The 16,643-nt window shown below is 37.0% G+C and overlaps 1 protein-coding gene across 1 annotated transcript in view; it reads left to right on the top strand.

Annotated features, from left to right (window-relative positions):
* Positions 1–13,483, top strand: part of LRRC72 (leucine rich repeat containing 72) — a 110,169-nt gene extending 96,686 nt beyond the window's left edge. The window contains exons 6-12 of the mRNA XM_015558207.1: positions 171–213; positions 1,802–1,817; positions 3,587–3,633; positions 7,667–7,756; positions 8,797–8,949; positions 12,271–12,298; positions 13,170–13,483. Coding sequence (XP_015413693.1) covers positions 171–213; positions 1,802–1,817; positions 3,587–3,633; positions 7,667–7,756; positions 8,797–8,949; positions 12,271–12,298; positions 13,170–13,335 — 543 coding nt within the window. The 3' untranslated portion in view covers positions 13,336–13,483. The remainder of the gene's footprint in view (positions 1–170; positions 214–1,801; positions 1,818–3,586; positions 3,634–7,666; positions 7,757–8,796; positions 8,950–12,270; positions 12,299–13,169) is intronic.
* The last annotated feature ends 3,160 nt before the right edge of the window (positions 13,484–16,643 follow it).

Below are 16,643 nucleotides of genomic sequence, written 5' to 3'. Positions count from 1 at the left end.
GGTATGTACCCGCAACCAAGGTACATGCCCTTGACCGAAATCAAACCTGGGACCCTTGAGTCCTCAGGCCGGTTCTCTAGTTTTAATGCAATCTTGTCTTGTGTCTTGATATTCAAAAGATAAATGAATATTTTTAACAGAAATTTTGCGATTTTATTGCACAGTTGGACACAAACTATATACCATGGAAACACATTTTAACAATATTTGGGAGCATTTATAAATATAACAACTTTATAAATAGTCTTAATGTTTTTTATTGGCTGTAATTTTTACCAGTCAAATTTTTTCATTATGAATTTATTTTATATGTGCAACAATCTCTAAACTGACAATTTAAAACCAGGTACAAAAGTACATGATGTACTATGTTCATGAAATATGAAGAGGTACAACACAAAACATTTTTCTTTAATATTATTATAATAGAATCAAAACATCAAATTTTAATATCTACTATGTCCCATGAAGAAAGAAAAGTTTGCCAATTAAGGTATGATGTGGCTATCACAAATTTAGAATCAACAAAAATGATACGAATATTTGGTTCTGTATAGTGTAAAGAAAATATTTTGGGAGGGGTTATTTTTATTGTTGGCTCTATTATAGATGTTCCCATTCCCCCCATGTTCCTTCTCCATCCAGCCCCTACACCCCACCTTTCCCTCTGACCATCACCATAGGTTGTCTGTGTCCATGGGATATGCATATATGTTCTTTGATTAATCCCTTCACCTTTGGGGAAAGATATTGAATTGAATGAGTATTCCCTTGATTGGCATTATAAATCTAAGTAACATTGGCAAAATAGAAAAAAACAAAAAAAAGAAAATAACCCTTCTAAAATAAAATAAATCATTACTACAGAAAAAAAGCTGTAAAACAAAAACACTGAAAAGAAATTGATTCTACATTCCACTTTATACTCAATTAATTGAATTCTTATGCTTTGTTCTATTCTTAATGGTAATTCATAATATTATTGATAATAATTCTTTCACAAGCTGTAATTATTTTAAATTTTGTGGAAAGAATAATAGTTAGGAAAAAAAATTTTTGTGGAATTATATGGCATGCCAAATGAAAGTGACAAAAGATGTTTTACACATTTAAATCAGTGGTTTGGGTTTTAGCTCAGAAGTAAGTTTTAGCACATATTATATGATTCCATTTATATGACATGGCCATCTATCAAGAAAGCAATACTGACAGGGAACTATTTTAAAATAGATCAGTGTTTTCCCAGGGCACGGGGATGAGGGGACTGGGATGTGACAGCTAAAGAACTAGGGGTGTGGGTTTTCTTTTTGTGATGATGAACATGTTCTAAAATTGACTGTGGTGATGGTTGCCCAGCTCTGTGAGTATACTAAAAAGCATGAGTTATGTATACTTAAAGTGGATGAATTACATTCATAAAGCTGACACCCCCCCTCCCCGCAAAGTAAATTTGTATTTAAGCTTTAACTGGGTGAACAGCAAACTTCATTCATGAATACTGAATCACACCCAGAAAGAAACTGGCCTCAGTATTGGAAGGAAGCATACGTATGAAATAGATTGGAAAAACAAATAATACACGGTTCCTACTCTCACTAAGCTTATAGTATTGGAGGGTAAATAAACCCATACACAATCGCATTACAGGCCAAATGGTTCTAGATGTGCTGAGGGAAAAGACGCTCAGAACAATGAATGGGTTTTCAAACTTTAGAGTTTGGAAACTTTTAAAAATAATGTCATGAAATGAATGTTGTTTCTCTCCTATTCATTTTCCATTCATTTCTCAAAATTGTCTGAGATAGTATTTTGAATATGTGTAAACTGATACCGATGGTGGAGGTTCTAATCAGATCAATACATTAATAGTGATCCAAGTTTTCATATATTTTCAGTGTTGATCAGTTATATGTGCTGTATTTAGGAGAAATGATTCATGTGCTTATAAGTGAATTCTTTAAACCCAAATGTTAATATTACACCAAGTTCATGGCAATTTCATGCTTACTTTTGTGATGTGAGAAGGTCTGTGAAAGACTCAGAATTTGCTTGCAAGTTTGAATTATCTGGCCCTTCTGTGCTGAACAAATGCTTTTGTGATTAAAAGACTGGTCATGCTAGACCCGGAATTCTCACTTATCCTCACTTTTCTATAAAATGGGCTAATAGCTACTTCTCAGGATTGCTCCGACTATTCAGCTATTTCCGTAAAAGCTATTTTTTTTAAAAAGCATTTTTTGACATTAATGCTATTTTGAAGTAGCAACAAAAACAAAAATTACTTTATTGTGGATTTGTTAATTAGATAATGGGTTAAGATGCCCAACTTAGAAATTCTGCTGAATAGTAAATAAATTAAAAATATAATTGACCTTTTAAATAATAATCATTATAATAACATATTGAATGTCTTTCCTGTTGAGAAAATGCTTTCTTAGAATATTCTGATTCAAATCTTCACAGAAATCCTTTGACATAATTAGAAATATTTCCTCTTTAGTGGTGAAAATACAAGGCTCAGAGCTTTAAACAAACTACTAAGAAATGCTGAAACTTCCAATTATGCCTCATTTTCCCCCCATTATTATTTATTCATTCATTCAACAAATATTTATCACTTATTCATTTGTTAAATGATGATTCAATGAATATCATGTATCACAATGTGACACTCTGCTAGATGGGGACACAAAAGTGAACAGAAAAGACCTTCTCTGGACCTTTAAGGAACTTGCAGTTTTATGACTCTCAGGCCAAGTATTTCTTGGAGTTGAAGGGGCTTGATTCAAAACTAATTGGATAATTTGCTCAAGATAAGAACTCAGTCTAAGCAAACTTATTTTACAATATGGAATTTGGAGGTTAGCCATCAAGGTTTCCCCGGTCAGAGTCAACAGATAATGTGCTGGCCCCAGGAATGAGGGGGTCTCCACCAGCCCCAGGCGGCTTGTTTGTGGAGTGTGTATTTGAACACTGAACTGTGTCAGCCCTGAGTGTGGCGAAGGAGCGCCTTTTCTCAACCTGGTAATACAATGTCCATAGTATTACCTATCACAACAGCTTAAGAGACCTCTACTCGAAATCAGAGTGATGGAATTCAAGTTCTAGAACTGTAATCATCCCAACTGAGAATCTTGTAGTGGAATCGTATTTTAAAATGGAGAAAATGCTGTGCCCAATTAACAAAAAAAAAAAAAGCATTTTTTAAAAACTCTTGGGAGCAAGTTTGCACATTTTGAGCATTTGCCCCATTTTCATTCAAGAAATTATATGGGAAAAAATGTTTGCATTTACTAAACTGATAACTGTATTTGTGCAGTAATGTCCTCAGATTTTCTATAAACCTCGTTTGCAATCACAGATTAGATTCAGCTCATTAGCTATGAGAAGTTCATGTATTTTGAAATGTTTAAAATTTTTATCTTTCCAAGTTGTAAAACCATATAAAATGCTAAAGTGTTATTATTCCACTTCAAGTGCAAGTTCTTCGGAGGGTGAGAAGATTGCCTGGAGGCAAGCCTCTAATCCATTTCAGCATGCACCCTCCACGGGCATTTCTGAGGAGAACTGCCAAGAGATGGCCCAGGAGACCCACGCCCCGGGAGCTTCAGGGAGGCCTGAACCAGCCGCAGAGTGTGAGGTCCTGGAAACTGGATTCCTGACTTCCTAGCTAAGTCAGGAGGGCCCCACCTCTTCTCTCCAGGCGGTCTACCTTTCCACACCCTCTTTCCCCAGCTCCACTTTCCTCTTCCCTTCCCAGCTCCACGCTCCTACAGCAGGCTCTGCCTGTGTCAAGGACACACTTCCTGGCTGATGACATTCACTAACTTTCAGGCCCCTGCCTTTCTCCTTGCACAGAGGGAACAAAACACCAACAGCAAGAAAGTCCTTACGTATTTGTGCTCTTAAACTTTCAGTCTCCGCATGTCTCTCCAATTTTCTCTGTTTCATTAGCTTCACTATTGGAGAGGATACTTAGATGCCGACATTGCATAATGTTTAAGACTTGCTTCTTAGCAGAGCTATAAGGATTCACCATTGAAAACAGAGAGTGCCCTTTTCATCAGAGGGTCTTCATTTTCCACAGGTTCTGTTCTTCAACGTTTTCTACCTCTCCTCATCGGGCAAACAGCCAGGGAATGAGGAGGGGTACTCAAGATCAGGGTGGGACTGCAATCTCAGAGGTCTCTTCATTTAGACCTCTTTTACCTGAAATGTCCTTCAAGGTAGGCCCACCCCTCCAATAACAAAACAGGACAGTCCCCCACTAATGAGAGCCAGCTGGGTTTTTCACTGCTGTATGTCCTGAAGAAGAAAATATCCTGACCCCTCCACTCTGTTCAGATCCTGCTTTAGCGGTATCCAGTGGCCACAGAGTTTAGTTAAAATAAGATGGTGATGATCATGGAGATGATGACCTTACTAAGTAACCTTGAGCCAGAACCTTAAAATCTTGGTGTTTCATCACTGGCCTCTGAACTTCCTCCATGGCTGTTCTGTGTAGGCACACAATACAACTGCTTTCAGCTTCTCTCTATCATTTTCCCCATGCGTCAAAACAGATAGGTTGGTACATTATTAATTACATCAACTTTTTTCAAAGGTGGTCTTAAATACATTTGGGTTCATTTAAATTATGATTTTAAATTTTCCTTTAAAAGTTTAAGCACGTTCACTGAAGCCAATTAATTAGACGACTTTTTTTTTCTCTTCTGTTTCAATAATAAGTAGATTCACACATGTGACTCATGTAACTCAAGTGTGTGCAGTAAGGTAGTAGAGACATTTTGATATATTGTGTGAATGTAAATTGCTTAGACTCAGAATCCCAAATTAAGATAAGCAAGACAGTGCTGGCGCCACTGAGGTGTACTCTATAAGTAGCCTAGAGGGAAGGTGGATTAACTAGTATTAACCTATTGAAAGTGAAAGTGTAAGCAATTTTGCTTCATACTTTCTAAAGGAATGTATCCCATACATCACAGAAGGCTTTTAGAACTTTCAGACACAGGAAACCAGTTTCATATCTTAGAAACTTAATTTATGGTAATTTTAGTAACATCAATCCAAAACTCATAAATCCAAAATGTGAAATGCTTAAAAGTATAGAAGGAGAAGAAAAAAAAAGACAGTTAAAAATAAGATTGCTTCCTTCTAAAATTGAAGACCTAAGGAAAAAGTGAAGAAGAATAAAGATGAAATGCCTTTCAAATTATTTAATTTTATTTATTTTTTTAAAGTTAATTCAAGCAGAGCGTGGGCTTAATAGCAGAGTTTTCAGACTTACTGTCACTTAGCTTTTCTTTTAGGATGAGATGAATGTGGAACCATAATAAGCACATCAGATTTTTAGTTTTGAGACATTTTCTTAAACTAATGTAATAGCAGTAAATCCAAATCTGAAGCCAGAAGTGGGTTGTTGTTTTTTTCATGTTTACATAAAGATGTTACTTAACTAAGCACTAGGAGAAAAAGCTAAGAAAAGAAATGAAATGGTAGCCAACCCATTGTGGCTCAATGGTTGGGGAACATGCCCTGTTGCCACTTGGATCCCCAGTAGGGGGCATGCAGGAGTCAGCTGATCAATGAGTCTCTGTCATTAATGTTTCTATCTCTCTCTCCCTCTCCTTTTTTCTCTGAAATCAATAAAAATATATATATTTTTTAAATAAAATAAAAGAGATGATATGGTAATGTGCTCAGAGGGAAAAGAATATATGCAAGGTATAAGGAAGTAATGTCACTGGAAGATGTTGGTACATCTTCCATTAACTTCATATGCAAAGGCCAATTCTGCTCTCAGCTGCTATAATGAATGAGAGGATTACAAGGTGTCAGATGTGATTCTCCAAGATAGGAACCAGAGCAGACTTTTGCACTAAAGAATATGTGACTTTTTCTCCCTCCTAAACTCTCATTAAAAACAATTGTGTTTCGCTTTTATGTCCTTAAAGGGTGTCCTTTTTCTATTCTCTTTCTGGCTCAAACTACAATACATGATCCCTGTGGATCTTTTTAAATCTGTGCTTATTACTGGTTTAATATACATCCATTCTATTCCCTGTCCTGTAGTTATAATTATTTGTTACCACTTTAAATTCCTTCTCTTTTAAGATGAAAATTCAAGCCAGTTTTGCCCTCACTTAAGAAATCTTGAAAATTTCATTTTTTCTTCTCATTAACTCCCAATACATACATATTTCCTTTCTTTAAATTTTTTTTTGTCATCCTACATTGTCTTTTATGCCTTTCCTCAGTCTTAAAACTTTTGTTTATCATGCATCAAGTGTCTTCCATTGCCTACTTTAAATCCTTCTAAAAAAAACTCACGTTTTCCCCCGGGAATAGCTATATGTAATGATTTTATTAGCCATAAACGTTTGTACAACAAATATTAGAACATTTGGTTAACTACCGAGACAATGCCCAGATGATTTACTTTTTTAGTTTTTATCTAAATAGTTCATTGTGTTTTAAGCATGCCCTCCCGTCTTTAGGTTGCAAAAGTGTTAATCAGTTTTTTGTGGATTTCTAATGCTTAATATTTTCATGATTTTATCAAGCCTGCTTGTATTTTATAGATAGTCAGATGCTACAGCAGTGCTGCTTAGTTTAATATGTACATTAAAAGAGCCTCATTGTTGAGAGTGGACTAGTAGTTGTACACTAACTGGAGCTCTTTCTGCTACTGCCATCTAGTGGTCCTCCCTAGATGTATTTTCCAGAAGTACATTTTTTAAAATTTATTTATTTTTATTTTTTTAGAAAATGCATGTAGGCAGAATTCAATAGCTCTAGATATCCAACTGGAAGTCATAAAAGTTTTATTTTACATTGTATTGAAAAACCCTGTTTAATACTACCTAAATAAGAATAGGGAAAATACTTTACCTTTTCCATTAAAATAAAACCTTCACAACTTCCTAGTTGAAGATTTTTTTAAATGTTCCAAATGCTGATACCTAAGGAATATGACGTCAGAAGTGCCAGGAACTCTTCTACACCCACATGCCTCCCACACCCTGCCACTGTATTAGCCAGCATGGCTCGTGAGGTGTCCCAGCATCTGTACACAGGGAATCAGAGCCCCCTGCACCTGGCCAGAGGTAGACAGGATGCAACATCCACACCTGCTCATCTCTGCTCCTGCTGAGATTGGAAGCTGCTACTGGCATTTAATATTCTGAACTATGTGCAATAGTTATTCAGTGGAGAAAGAAAACTATTCGAGCAGTGCCCAGCATCTCTGCCCATCTCTACACAGGCATCCCTGTGACTTTTGACGCTGGAAGAAGAGAATCAAGTGAACAGATACTTGTATTTGATAAAGAGCAGCATCAAGACCCCTGATAGCTAGTTCTTCCTGACTAATTAGCTTATGGATGTGTTAAAAGTTTTCTCACATATTGTGGATTTCGGCCAACAATATGTCCCCTGCATTTCGCACAGTTCCTAGTAGACAATAAGCACTCAAAATATTTGTTGAATGAATGAACTGAACAGACAGGAAAAGTGCTCCTCTGAATAAGGAAGGTTTTGCTGAGGATATTGGTTCGGTCTGTGAAGCAGAGCTCAACATGTCCTTACGTTTTATGTGCATCCTGTGATTGTCCATATTTCACCAAGTGATAAATGAAACTAATTTTGAAATCTGACATCTTTGCAGGTCTCTACCAAAACCCTTTTTGCCAGTATAACCTGTATCGTTTATATATCATCTACCACCTACCAGGAGTAGAGTTTCTTGACCGAAATCGTAAGGACACCTTTTTCTTGCAGAGAAATATTTGAGAGGCAGTCATAATTGAGTGCTTTAAAACATGTTGAATATCTTTGAAAATAAGTTTCTGTGTGAATGAAAGTTTTAAGATGATTGTTGAAAGGTTTGCTCTATGAAACCTGCCCGACTTTAGGAATGTATGCCTCTTGACCACTGTCTTGGAAAGGTCATCTAATTGAGTGTGAGGCTAGGTCTCTGGATTCTGCTTTAGACACTAGTGTCTAAATCATTTACCCACTGGTACCTTAATTTCTTATTTCAAGAATGAGAGAACTGGACTAAATCCCTTAACATCTATTTAAGTTCTAAAAATCATGTACATTGAAATTCTGTAAACATGTATATTAAAATGCATATAATCAATGATAACTTCTTTATGAATATATCTTTGACATTGTAGATAAACCAATATGTCTGATTCATATAAGCCACAAAAATGGTCAGTGCATTACGTTATACATTTTCGGAGGCCTGCTTTATCCAGCTGTCTACTCACATTTCTGTCTCTAGGTTTGAACATTCTTAATAATTACTGAGCACCTTCCTAATGAGGATTTATCAAAACCTTTTGTTTATGCCTTCTCTCCCCATTGCCCGGAGGAAAGGAGGGATATATCAGAGTTGTGACGTCAGTCATCCGTGGTGATGTGTGAGAAAGGGCCTGGGAGACGTTAGGGTTGATCATGCCTATGACCTGAGGGGCATCTATTGGGCACTTGTAAGATTATGGGAATGACTGTGATAGCCCTTCACAAGTTAGTTTTGACAAGATGTTCACATACAGTAATTCAGATAAAAATACAGGTGTCCCCCCCAAAACGTATACTTTAACAGTTGTTAGCTCAATTTTAAAAACAAAATGTGTTTTAATAAACACTGCCTTTATAATTATTCAAAATGTGTGTATAGATTTTGGGGGGACACCTATATTTTTGAAGATGTTCAAATCTGTTTTGAATTACTCTGCATAACTATTTATAATGCTATGCAATAACATTACCTTTTGCATTTATTAGAAGTTACAGAAAAAGAAAGAAGATCAATGATTACCATTTTTAACCATAAAAAGGCTCATATTCTTCAATCAATAGCATTCAGAGGAAAAGTAGATGCCTCATGGAATCCTAGATCACCTTTTAAGCAAAAACCAGCCAAAACAGTACCTACAGGTATTTTGCAAAAAAAAAAAAAAAGAAATTATAATTTCTCAAACTTTTGGGTAACTTGATAATAATAGTAACTGTAATTTACAATAAGTAAAATACCAACACAGTGAAACAAATATTTTTTATTTAGTCAAATTAAAGGGATATGCAATTCTTATCTTCATTTACATATATTAAATTAAATGAGATAATATAATAATAACAAGATATTGCACTGAATTCCTTACCCCAGTATCTAGCACAGTATAAAGGGATCAATTAGTAAGCTACAGTTGTTATTATACCACTATCACTCAGTTTCACCAATTAAGGCTGTAAGTTTTTGATAATATAGAAAACACTAGAGGTCCGGTGCACAAAATTCAGCCCAGCCTGCACCCTCTTCAATCCGGGACCCTTTGGGTGATGTCCGACTGCCAGCTTAGGCCCCCAGGGATTGGGCCTAAACCGGCAGTCGGACATCCCTCTCACAATCCTGGACCGCTGGCTCCTAACCACCGACCTGCCTGCCTGCCTGATCACCCCTAACTGCCTCCCCGCCAGGCTGCTTGTCCCACACAGCCTGCTGCTCAGTCATTTGGTTGCCCCTCACTAACCCCCCTACTGGCCTGGTCACTCTACTCAGCCTGCTGCTCGGTTGTTCATTCAGTTGCGATGGTTACTTAGGCTTTTATATAGATAGATATTCAGGAGAAATAAAGATCATCCATAATTTCTCCACCCAGAAATAAGCTGTTAATATTTTGGTTATTATATGCAAGTATAACTTAAATATATTCTGATATTTTATTAATTGGAATTAATTTCTTGTATGTAACAAATCCAACTGTAGTGATTTACACAAATAGAGGTTTATGTTTCTCACATAGTAAAGTACAAAGGTAGGGTTTCAGATTAGTGTAAAGTTCATTGATGTCATTAGTGTTCAAGAATGTAACTATCTTTTATTCTACTATTCTTAGTGTGCTTTATGGTTAGAAGGTGGCTGCTGCACCATCAGGCATCATAAAGAGGGATTTAAAAAGATACAAAGACAAAAACCTTTTCCTCATGACACTTTGCAAGCATACATTTGAAAATGAAAATACATTCTAGAACAGATTTTCTAAAAACAAGGGGGAAAATATGAAATTGGGAGAGAGTTTTGAAGAAATTACCCAGAATGCAGCTGAGAGAAAGGTATAGAAAATTAGCTGTTGAGATAAGCAAATATTAGAAAGATAAGGTTCAATATAAGTTTAATAATCCTGAAGGGACAAAAACATAGATAAATTGGGCAGAAGATAATGTTTGAAGTAATAATGGTGAGAATTTTCCAAATTTGGTAAATGATATAAATCCTTAGATTCATCAGACAAAATTATTCCAAAGACATAAGACTAATAACAACAAAAATACACATCAAAGGCAAAGTTATCTTAAAATAGAGAGGAAATGTAAATTTACCTACAAAAGAATAATTTGTAGATTCACAACAAGCTTCCCAACTGCAATTATGGAAGTAAGAAAATAGTGATCTAATACCTTTAAAATGCTAAGGAAAAGTAATAGTCAGCCAAGAATTTTATAACCAGCTAAATTATTATTAAAGACAGAGCAAGAAAAGAAGAAAAAAAATGAGGGCAAAATCGGGACTTTTCCCTTAACTATTGTGACATTTTTTAATATAGAAAAAGTTGAAAGAATGTTAAATACCTGTTTATTCCCATGTATATTCAATAGTAATATTCTGCCATATTCACCACCCTCCATTTAGACTTTGCCTTATGTAAACTGGAAAAATAAAAGTATCGTTGAACCATTTAAATACTTCAGTCACAGACATTATGACATTTCACTCCTAATTTGGCCTGGAAATTTTAAAATGACATTATCCTATAGAGCCACAATGCCATTATCACATCTAAGAAAAGTAACATTTATATTATTGAATATGTAATCCATATTCAAATTTTCCTAGCCCTGAGATGGCTTCCATAGCTGCTTTTTCAAGCCAGAATTCAGTCAAGATTCATCATTACAGTGGGTTATTATGGCTCTTTAATCTCTTTTAATTTAGAATGGATTCCAAAATTGTTTCCCCAACTTTTGACTTTTCGAAGAGACCAGGCCAGTTATAACAATGTAATTTGCATGATTGTTTCCACCAAGTGTCATTTAACTTGTTGCTTTATCCCTATATGTCCCATAGAATAGAAGGAATGCCTGGAGGATATGTTCTGGATGCAAAGGAGTATAGTGTAAAGCAGTGGTTCTCCAAGTGTGGTCCCCAAACCAGCTACAGCAGCAGCACTTAGCAACTATTGGTTACAAATGCTAATTCTTGCCCCAGATGAGAGCTACTAAGTTAGAAATTACTCCAGGTTGGGACCCAGGAAGCTGTGCTTTAACTAGCCTTCCACGTGATCTGTGCATAGTACAGTTAGAGAACAACCAGTGCAGAGGCAAGAGCACGAGCTTTGAAGTCAGATTCCCCTGGGTTTGAGCACCGTCTCTGCTAGTCAGTCAAAGTGGTATTTTGGACATTAATTTGCTTCAACTTTCTGATCTGTCGGAGACTTGAGTTGGCACTTATGAAGGGAAGGATGCCATGAGCTCCTCTCTTAAGGCAGAGGCTGCGTGCTCCCTGCTGCTTATGAGTTGGCATGAGCTTGCACTGTGGGCTTTGGTGGCCTAACAGGTGCTGCTACATTCCATCTCTAGCCTGGCACTAGGTCTTCTGAAGAGGAATCAACAACGCAATGACAGTCTCTGCAAGATACCAGAAGAAGGCCAAGCTTTGAGGACTAGCTTTTGAGCGCCAGGGCTAGGGAAGATGGAGATTCTTGTGATCTAGGATTTGTTTATTCCATTTCTTTGAAGTTAATGCCAAGAATCCAAATGGTTTTAAATGCCCTAAATATTTCTCCTCATTTGGTCTATTATTCCATTTGTAAATGCATATGCCTATCTTAAAAAAAAAAAAAAAAAGATCCGTTTCTGTACTTGAGACTCAGTATCTCAATGATAAAAAAATTCCCACTTGGATTCTATTGTTAAATAAATTGATTAAGCATTCTGTCCTCAGAGTTTTGAGAAGTACATTGCATTTACAAATCTGCCACAAATCTAAGACAAACCAAAGGCATTATATCTAAGAGACAGTTTCAATGTAGGGTTTGGTATCAAGGTTTGTTTGTTTTTGATGGATTGAATTATTCATTGAAATTCTTGCTCGAAAACCAGAGACCTATGCTCTTGACTTTTTCTCTACAGCACTGCTCAATTGTTTTAAAATGCGAAGTAAACATTTGAAAGATACTAATTTAGAAATTTTTTTTTTAGATTTTGCATTTGGGAATAGTGTAGACAAGTAAGTGATTTTAACTTCATTATTGGATTATTTATTTCATAATTCTGCTGACCTACCTAAATTACTCCCACTTCCCAAAGTAGATTTTAAGTGAATAAAAAAAAATGACTATCTCTTCAATAGATAGAAAAAAATTGCTGTCTTTCTGTGATAAATGAGTTCAAGCTATGTATTCATATTTGACATATTTACACTTTAATGTTTTTTTATAACCTAAAATAAATGAAAATGTGCTGGATTTGTAAAAAATTAAAACAATAATTATTAGCTATTATAGATGAGAGTCTTTATCTTTCTTATTTACTGTTCCCCTAAATATGCCCAGTGACAGCAATTATTAATATTTTATACTCACTGGAATTTACATTTTCAGAAGCAAATACTTCATTAAACTATGAAAAATATTTCAAATTTGTGAATATTGATGAATTTAAAAATCATTGCTCTCTTTTAATTTTTAACTTAGGAATTTTGTTTTAATTCAGTGTTGAAAAATATTATCCCCAAGCACATTTATAAAATATAGCACGATATAGGAACTATTCCAACAAAATATATACAAGATACTAATATGCATACAAGATCTAGAAATAGTTTAATCCTTTCATTTAACACTGTTTTAAAACATGAATGTATACATTTGTGAAACCTAAACTGTAATAGCTGATCCCAAATATGGTCAAAAACTCTATTATTAAAATAAACAATATACATAATAAAAATAGCATTACTTCTCCTGAAAGTCATTTATCAGTAGAGCCCAAAATATATTTGTTAGTGGCACTATAGAAAATGTGGCATTGATATATTTAAATTAAAAATTCATTTTGATCTAATTGACATTTTTCTGACATAATTGCCATTTTTTCAGAGTTGTGTTTGATGACCCAGAAGATGCTGTTTTTGTCAGGTCCATGAAGAGATCAGCGATGGCTTTTACCTCTCTGAACTGGAACACAGTTCCCAAACGGGAGGAAAAATACCTTGAAGACAAAGGTGCAAAACCTGCTCAGATGCTCACAATTACACTGAGATAACCCCTGGTATTTCTCGGAACCCTGGTGGTTATCAGTTGTGTATTAAACTTCTCCATGATTAGCATTGTTATTATGACGTTATTTGAAACATTTAAATAAAAACATAAACGCTATAATGAACAACATAAACTGATAAACAAAAACAGATCCAGAGACAGAGAAGCATCCATCAGACCGTCAAACCTCAGAGGGAAAGTAGGGGAGGGTGAGGGTAAGGGGGAGAGATCAATCCAAGGACTTGTATGCACGCATATAGGCCTAACCAATGTACACAGACAACAGTGGGATGAATGCATGGGGCGGGGGGAGGGATGTATTGGGGGGATAAGGACACATGTAATAACTTAATCAGTAAAGAAATTTAAAAATTAAAAAAACGCTAATATTGAAAAATTCCTACATTTGATGTTATGTTTTCGTTGAGGTAAAACGTGTATATAGAAATGTATACAAATCATAAGAGCTCGACTCGGCAAATTTTCAAACAACGAACACGTCCATGTTACTGGACCAAGAACTAGAACATTGCCAGCACTTTAATAGCCTCCTCGTTCTTGTCACTAGTACTGTTACTCATTACTACCCACACTTCAAAAAGTAATCCCTGTCCTGATTTCTAAAGTGTACATGAATTGTGTCTGCTTTTGAAAGGCATATTAATGGGATCACAGAAGTGGCATTATTTTTTTGTCTGGCTCCTTTTACTCAGCATTGTAAAATTCACCCATGTTGTTGCTAATAGCAGTAATTCCATTGTTCTCATTGCTGCACAGTCTTGCATGGTATGATTATACCACAATTCGCTAATCCAGTCTGCTGTGTTGGAGGCATTTGTCATTTGCATGTGGGCTAATAATCTGAGCTTAGCCTAGCCAGAAGAATGCTACCAGTGGAAGGAGAAACTAGAAAAGCTTTCAGCAGTTGTGTGGGACTGAGACACAAAACCGGGCAGTTAAGGTAACTCAAACACATCACTGGTTGGCTCTGAGATAAAGAGCAATGATCCAAAGCTTACAAAAAGCAGGGTGACATTTCCCCCTTTGCTGGTGCTTAGAACCACCACATTCTGTTACATAGATTTAGAGGGTGCGGCAACATTCGGTTTACAGTTCTTCATGTGGAAAACAATACAATAATTAGTAAATAATAATACAAGAATAAACTCTGTTTTGCACACTCAGAGCTGAAAACCTGCTTAGCCTCACCCTGACTGTAGAAGTGGGCTGAGATCAGCATGGGCAGGGGAGGGGAGCCTGGAGGGAGCGGTGAGCTGTCAGTGGGAGTCTGTAACCAACATCTACCTGTGGGCCCCTAAGATCTGATGCACAGCCAGAGTCTGCAATTCCCATGTGCTCCCTGGCAGAAGGTGACAGCTGAGAGAGAGAAAGGAGCTTGGCACTGATGTGGGTGCGTGGCTGATAGCAAGGCACACATGATGGTGTGGCTTCCAAATTAGGTCACAGACAGAATCAAAATGTTCTCTTGTTCTCTCTCCTAGACCATGTAACTCTGCAGGAAGCCAGCGGCCATGCGTGAGGACACTAAGGCAGTCCTCCGAGGAGCTGCCTGAGGCCTTCCCAAAGCCAGGGAGGAGCTCAGGCCTTCTGCCCACAACCCTGTCAGCTATAAGTCGTCCTCCCGACCCAGTTAAAGCCTCAGATGACTGCAGCCCTGGCTGGAAGCTGCTCTGCAACCTCCTGAGAAACCCCAAGCCAGAACCACCCAGTTAAGCGGCTCCTGTATGTCTGGCCGGCTGAAACTGTATGAGATAATGCTTACGGAGGCTTCCAATTAATAAGTTTCTGTGGTAACTGGTTACACAGTAATAAATAAGCAATACAGTAATCACCCCGCATCATCCATGGTGCTAGAAACATTAGCTAGAGATAAGGATGCCTTATGAAGTGTCTGGCAAGCTCTGAGCGTCACAGTCCAGTTTTCAAGGGTTCCTGAATAAGGTCCCACCATCAGCGGCAGAGAACTAGTCACTGTTGAGTTAGTTCTAGGCATGCTACTGCATCCCTTCTAGCACTGGGAGCCTGACCATTAGCCATCAAGTAACAGTTTGATCAAAGCTACTCCTCAGGAGCTGAGTGTATCAGACCCACCACGCAATAACGTTGGCCAGGTATAGCAACAATCCATTTCATGATGGAAATGTATATTTAAACAGGATCAGGTTTAAGCTGGTCCATGAATTGCATAAGAATTAATTTTTAATTAGATTTGTAATAAGTTTAAGGATGGGATATTGTAATTTCCAGATTAACCACTAATAGAGTAGTAAAAGAATGTGTAGTTTGGTATTTTTAAGTTTATAATCACTTGAAAAGGATGAAAAGTGTATTCCAATTACAAAAATATGGTTAGGAATTTTTACTTAATCTCCTTTTAAATATTTCATTTGAATGAAGACTTGCTTTAAAATGCACTCAATACTGAACATTTTTATTCAATAATGAAAGGCTACGAAGTGTCTGAGATTGAAAAACACAGTACTTGGGGAGAATCACAAAATAAAAAAGACATGATCTTTAGTTATATAACCTAAAACTCTACAAAATGGACGATGCAACTGAGAGGGTGCTTTTAAGACATGTTGGAATAGTAAGACTGTACTTAGTCCTACAGGTTCTATATTTGAGATGTTTCTTAATAGCATCTACTTATATAAAAACCATGGGTGGTGTTCATCACATCCAGAAGAACTGCCACGACCAAGCGAAAGGAAGTCAGTCCTGCAGGGGTTGTCTTGGCAATGGCTGCACCCTCCCCCAAGCTGTTTCCTGGAGCTGTTTCCCCTAAGGGCAGGGTTTGAGGCAGGAACCCGTCCTGGGAGTGTGGAGGCAGATCTTTCTAAAGTGTGCCTTGCGCCAGCACAGCCAGGGATGAACCTGAGTGGAGGCAGCTGAAAGGCTTAGAAAAGACAGACAAGAGAATGAAAGCCAGGTCTCGGTGGGACACTGCTTCTCTGAGAGACAGCAACCATGCCCAGAGCCATGCCTTTATTTTATAGCAGATGCTACGAGACAAAGTAAGGGCATGACCAAGATGTTTACAACATTCTCCTGGGTTTCAATCCTACTCAACTACATGCACTTGAACTCTATCAAGCCTATATCACTCAGACACCTGAGACCATGTGTTTGGACCATAGGTTCAAGCTTACAACTATAGCTGTTGGCTATAACTGTGTTGGAAGGGCCCTGCCCTCCAAGCTGGGACTTGCACTTGGCAATGAGAGGACTGTGCCCTCTCATCAGTCCAAGACTTGAACCTGTCCAAAACACTGTAGCGGCTCCCCACCA

Source organism: Myotis davidii, unplaced genomic scaffold (assembly GCF_000327345.1).
Source record: "Myotis davidii unplaced genomic scaffold, ASM32734v1 scaffold168, whole genome shotgun sequence".
In the NCBI taxonomy this organism is placed as follows: domain Eukaryota; kingdom Metazoa; phylum Chordata; class Mammalia; order Chiroptera; family Vespertilionidae; genus Myotis; species Myotis davidii.
Note: the sequence above shows the minus strand (reverse complement) of the source record. Positions and strands in the feature narration are given on the sequence as shown.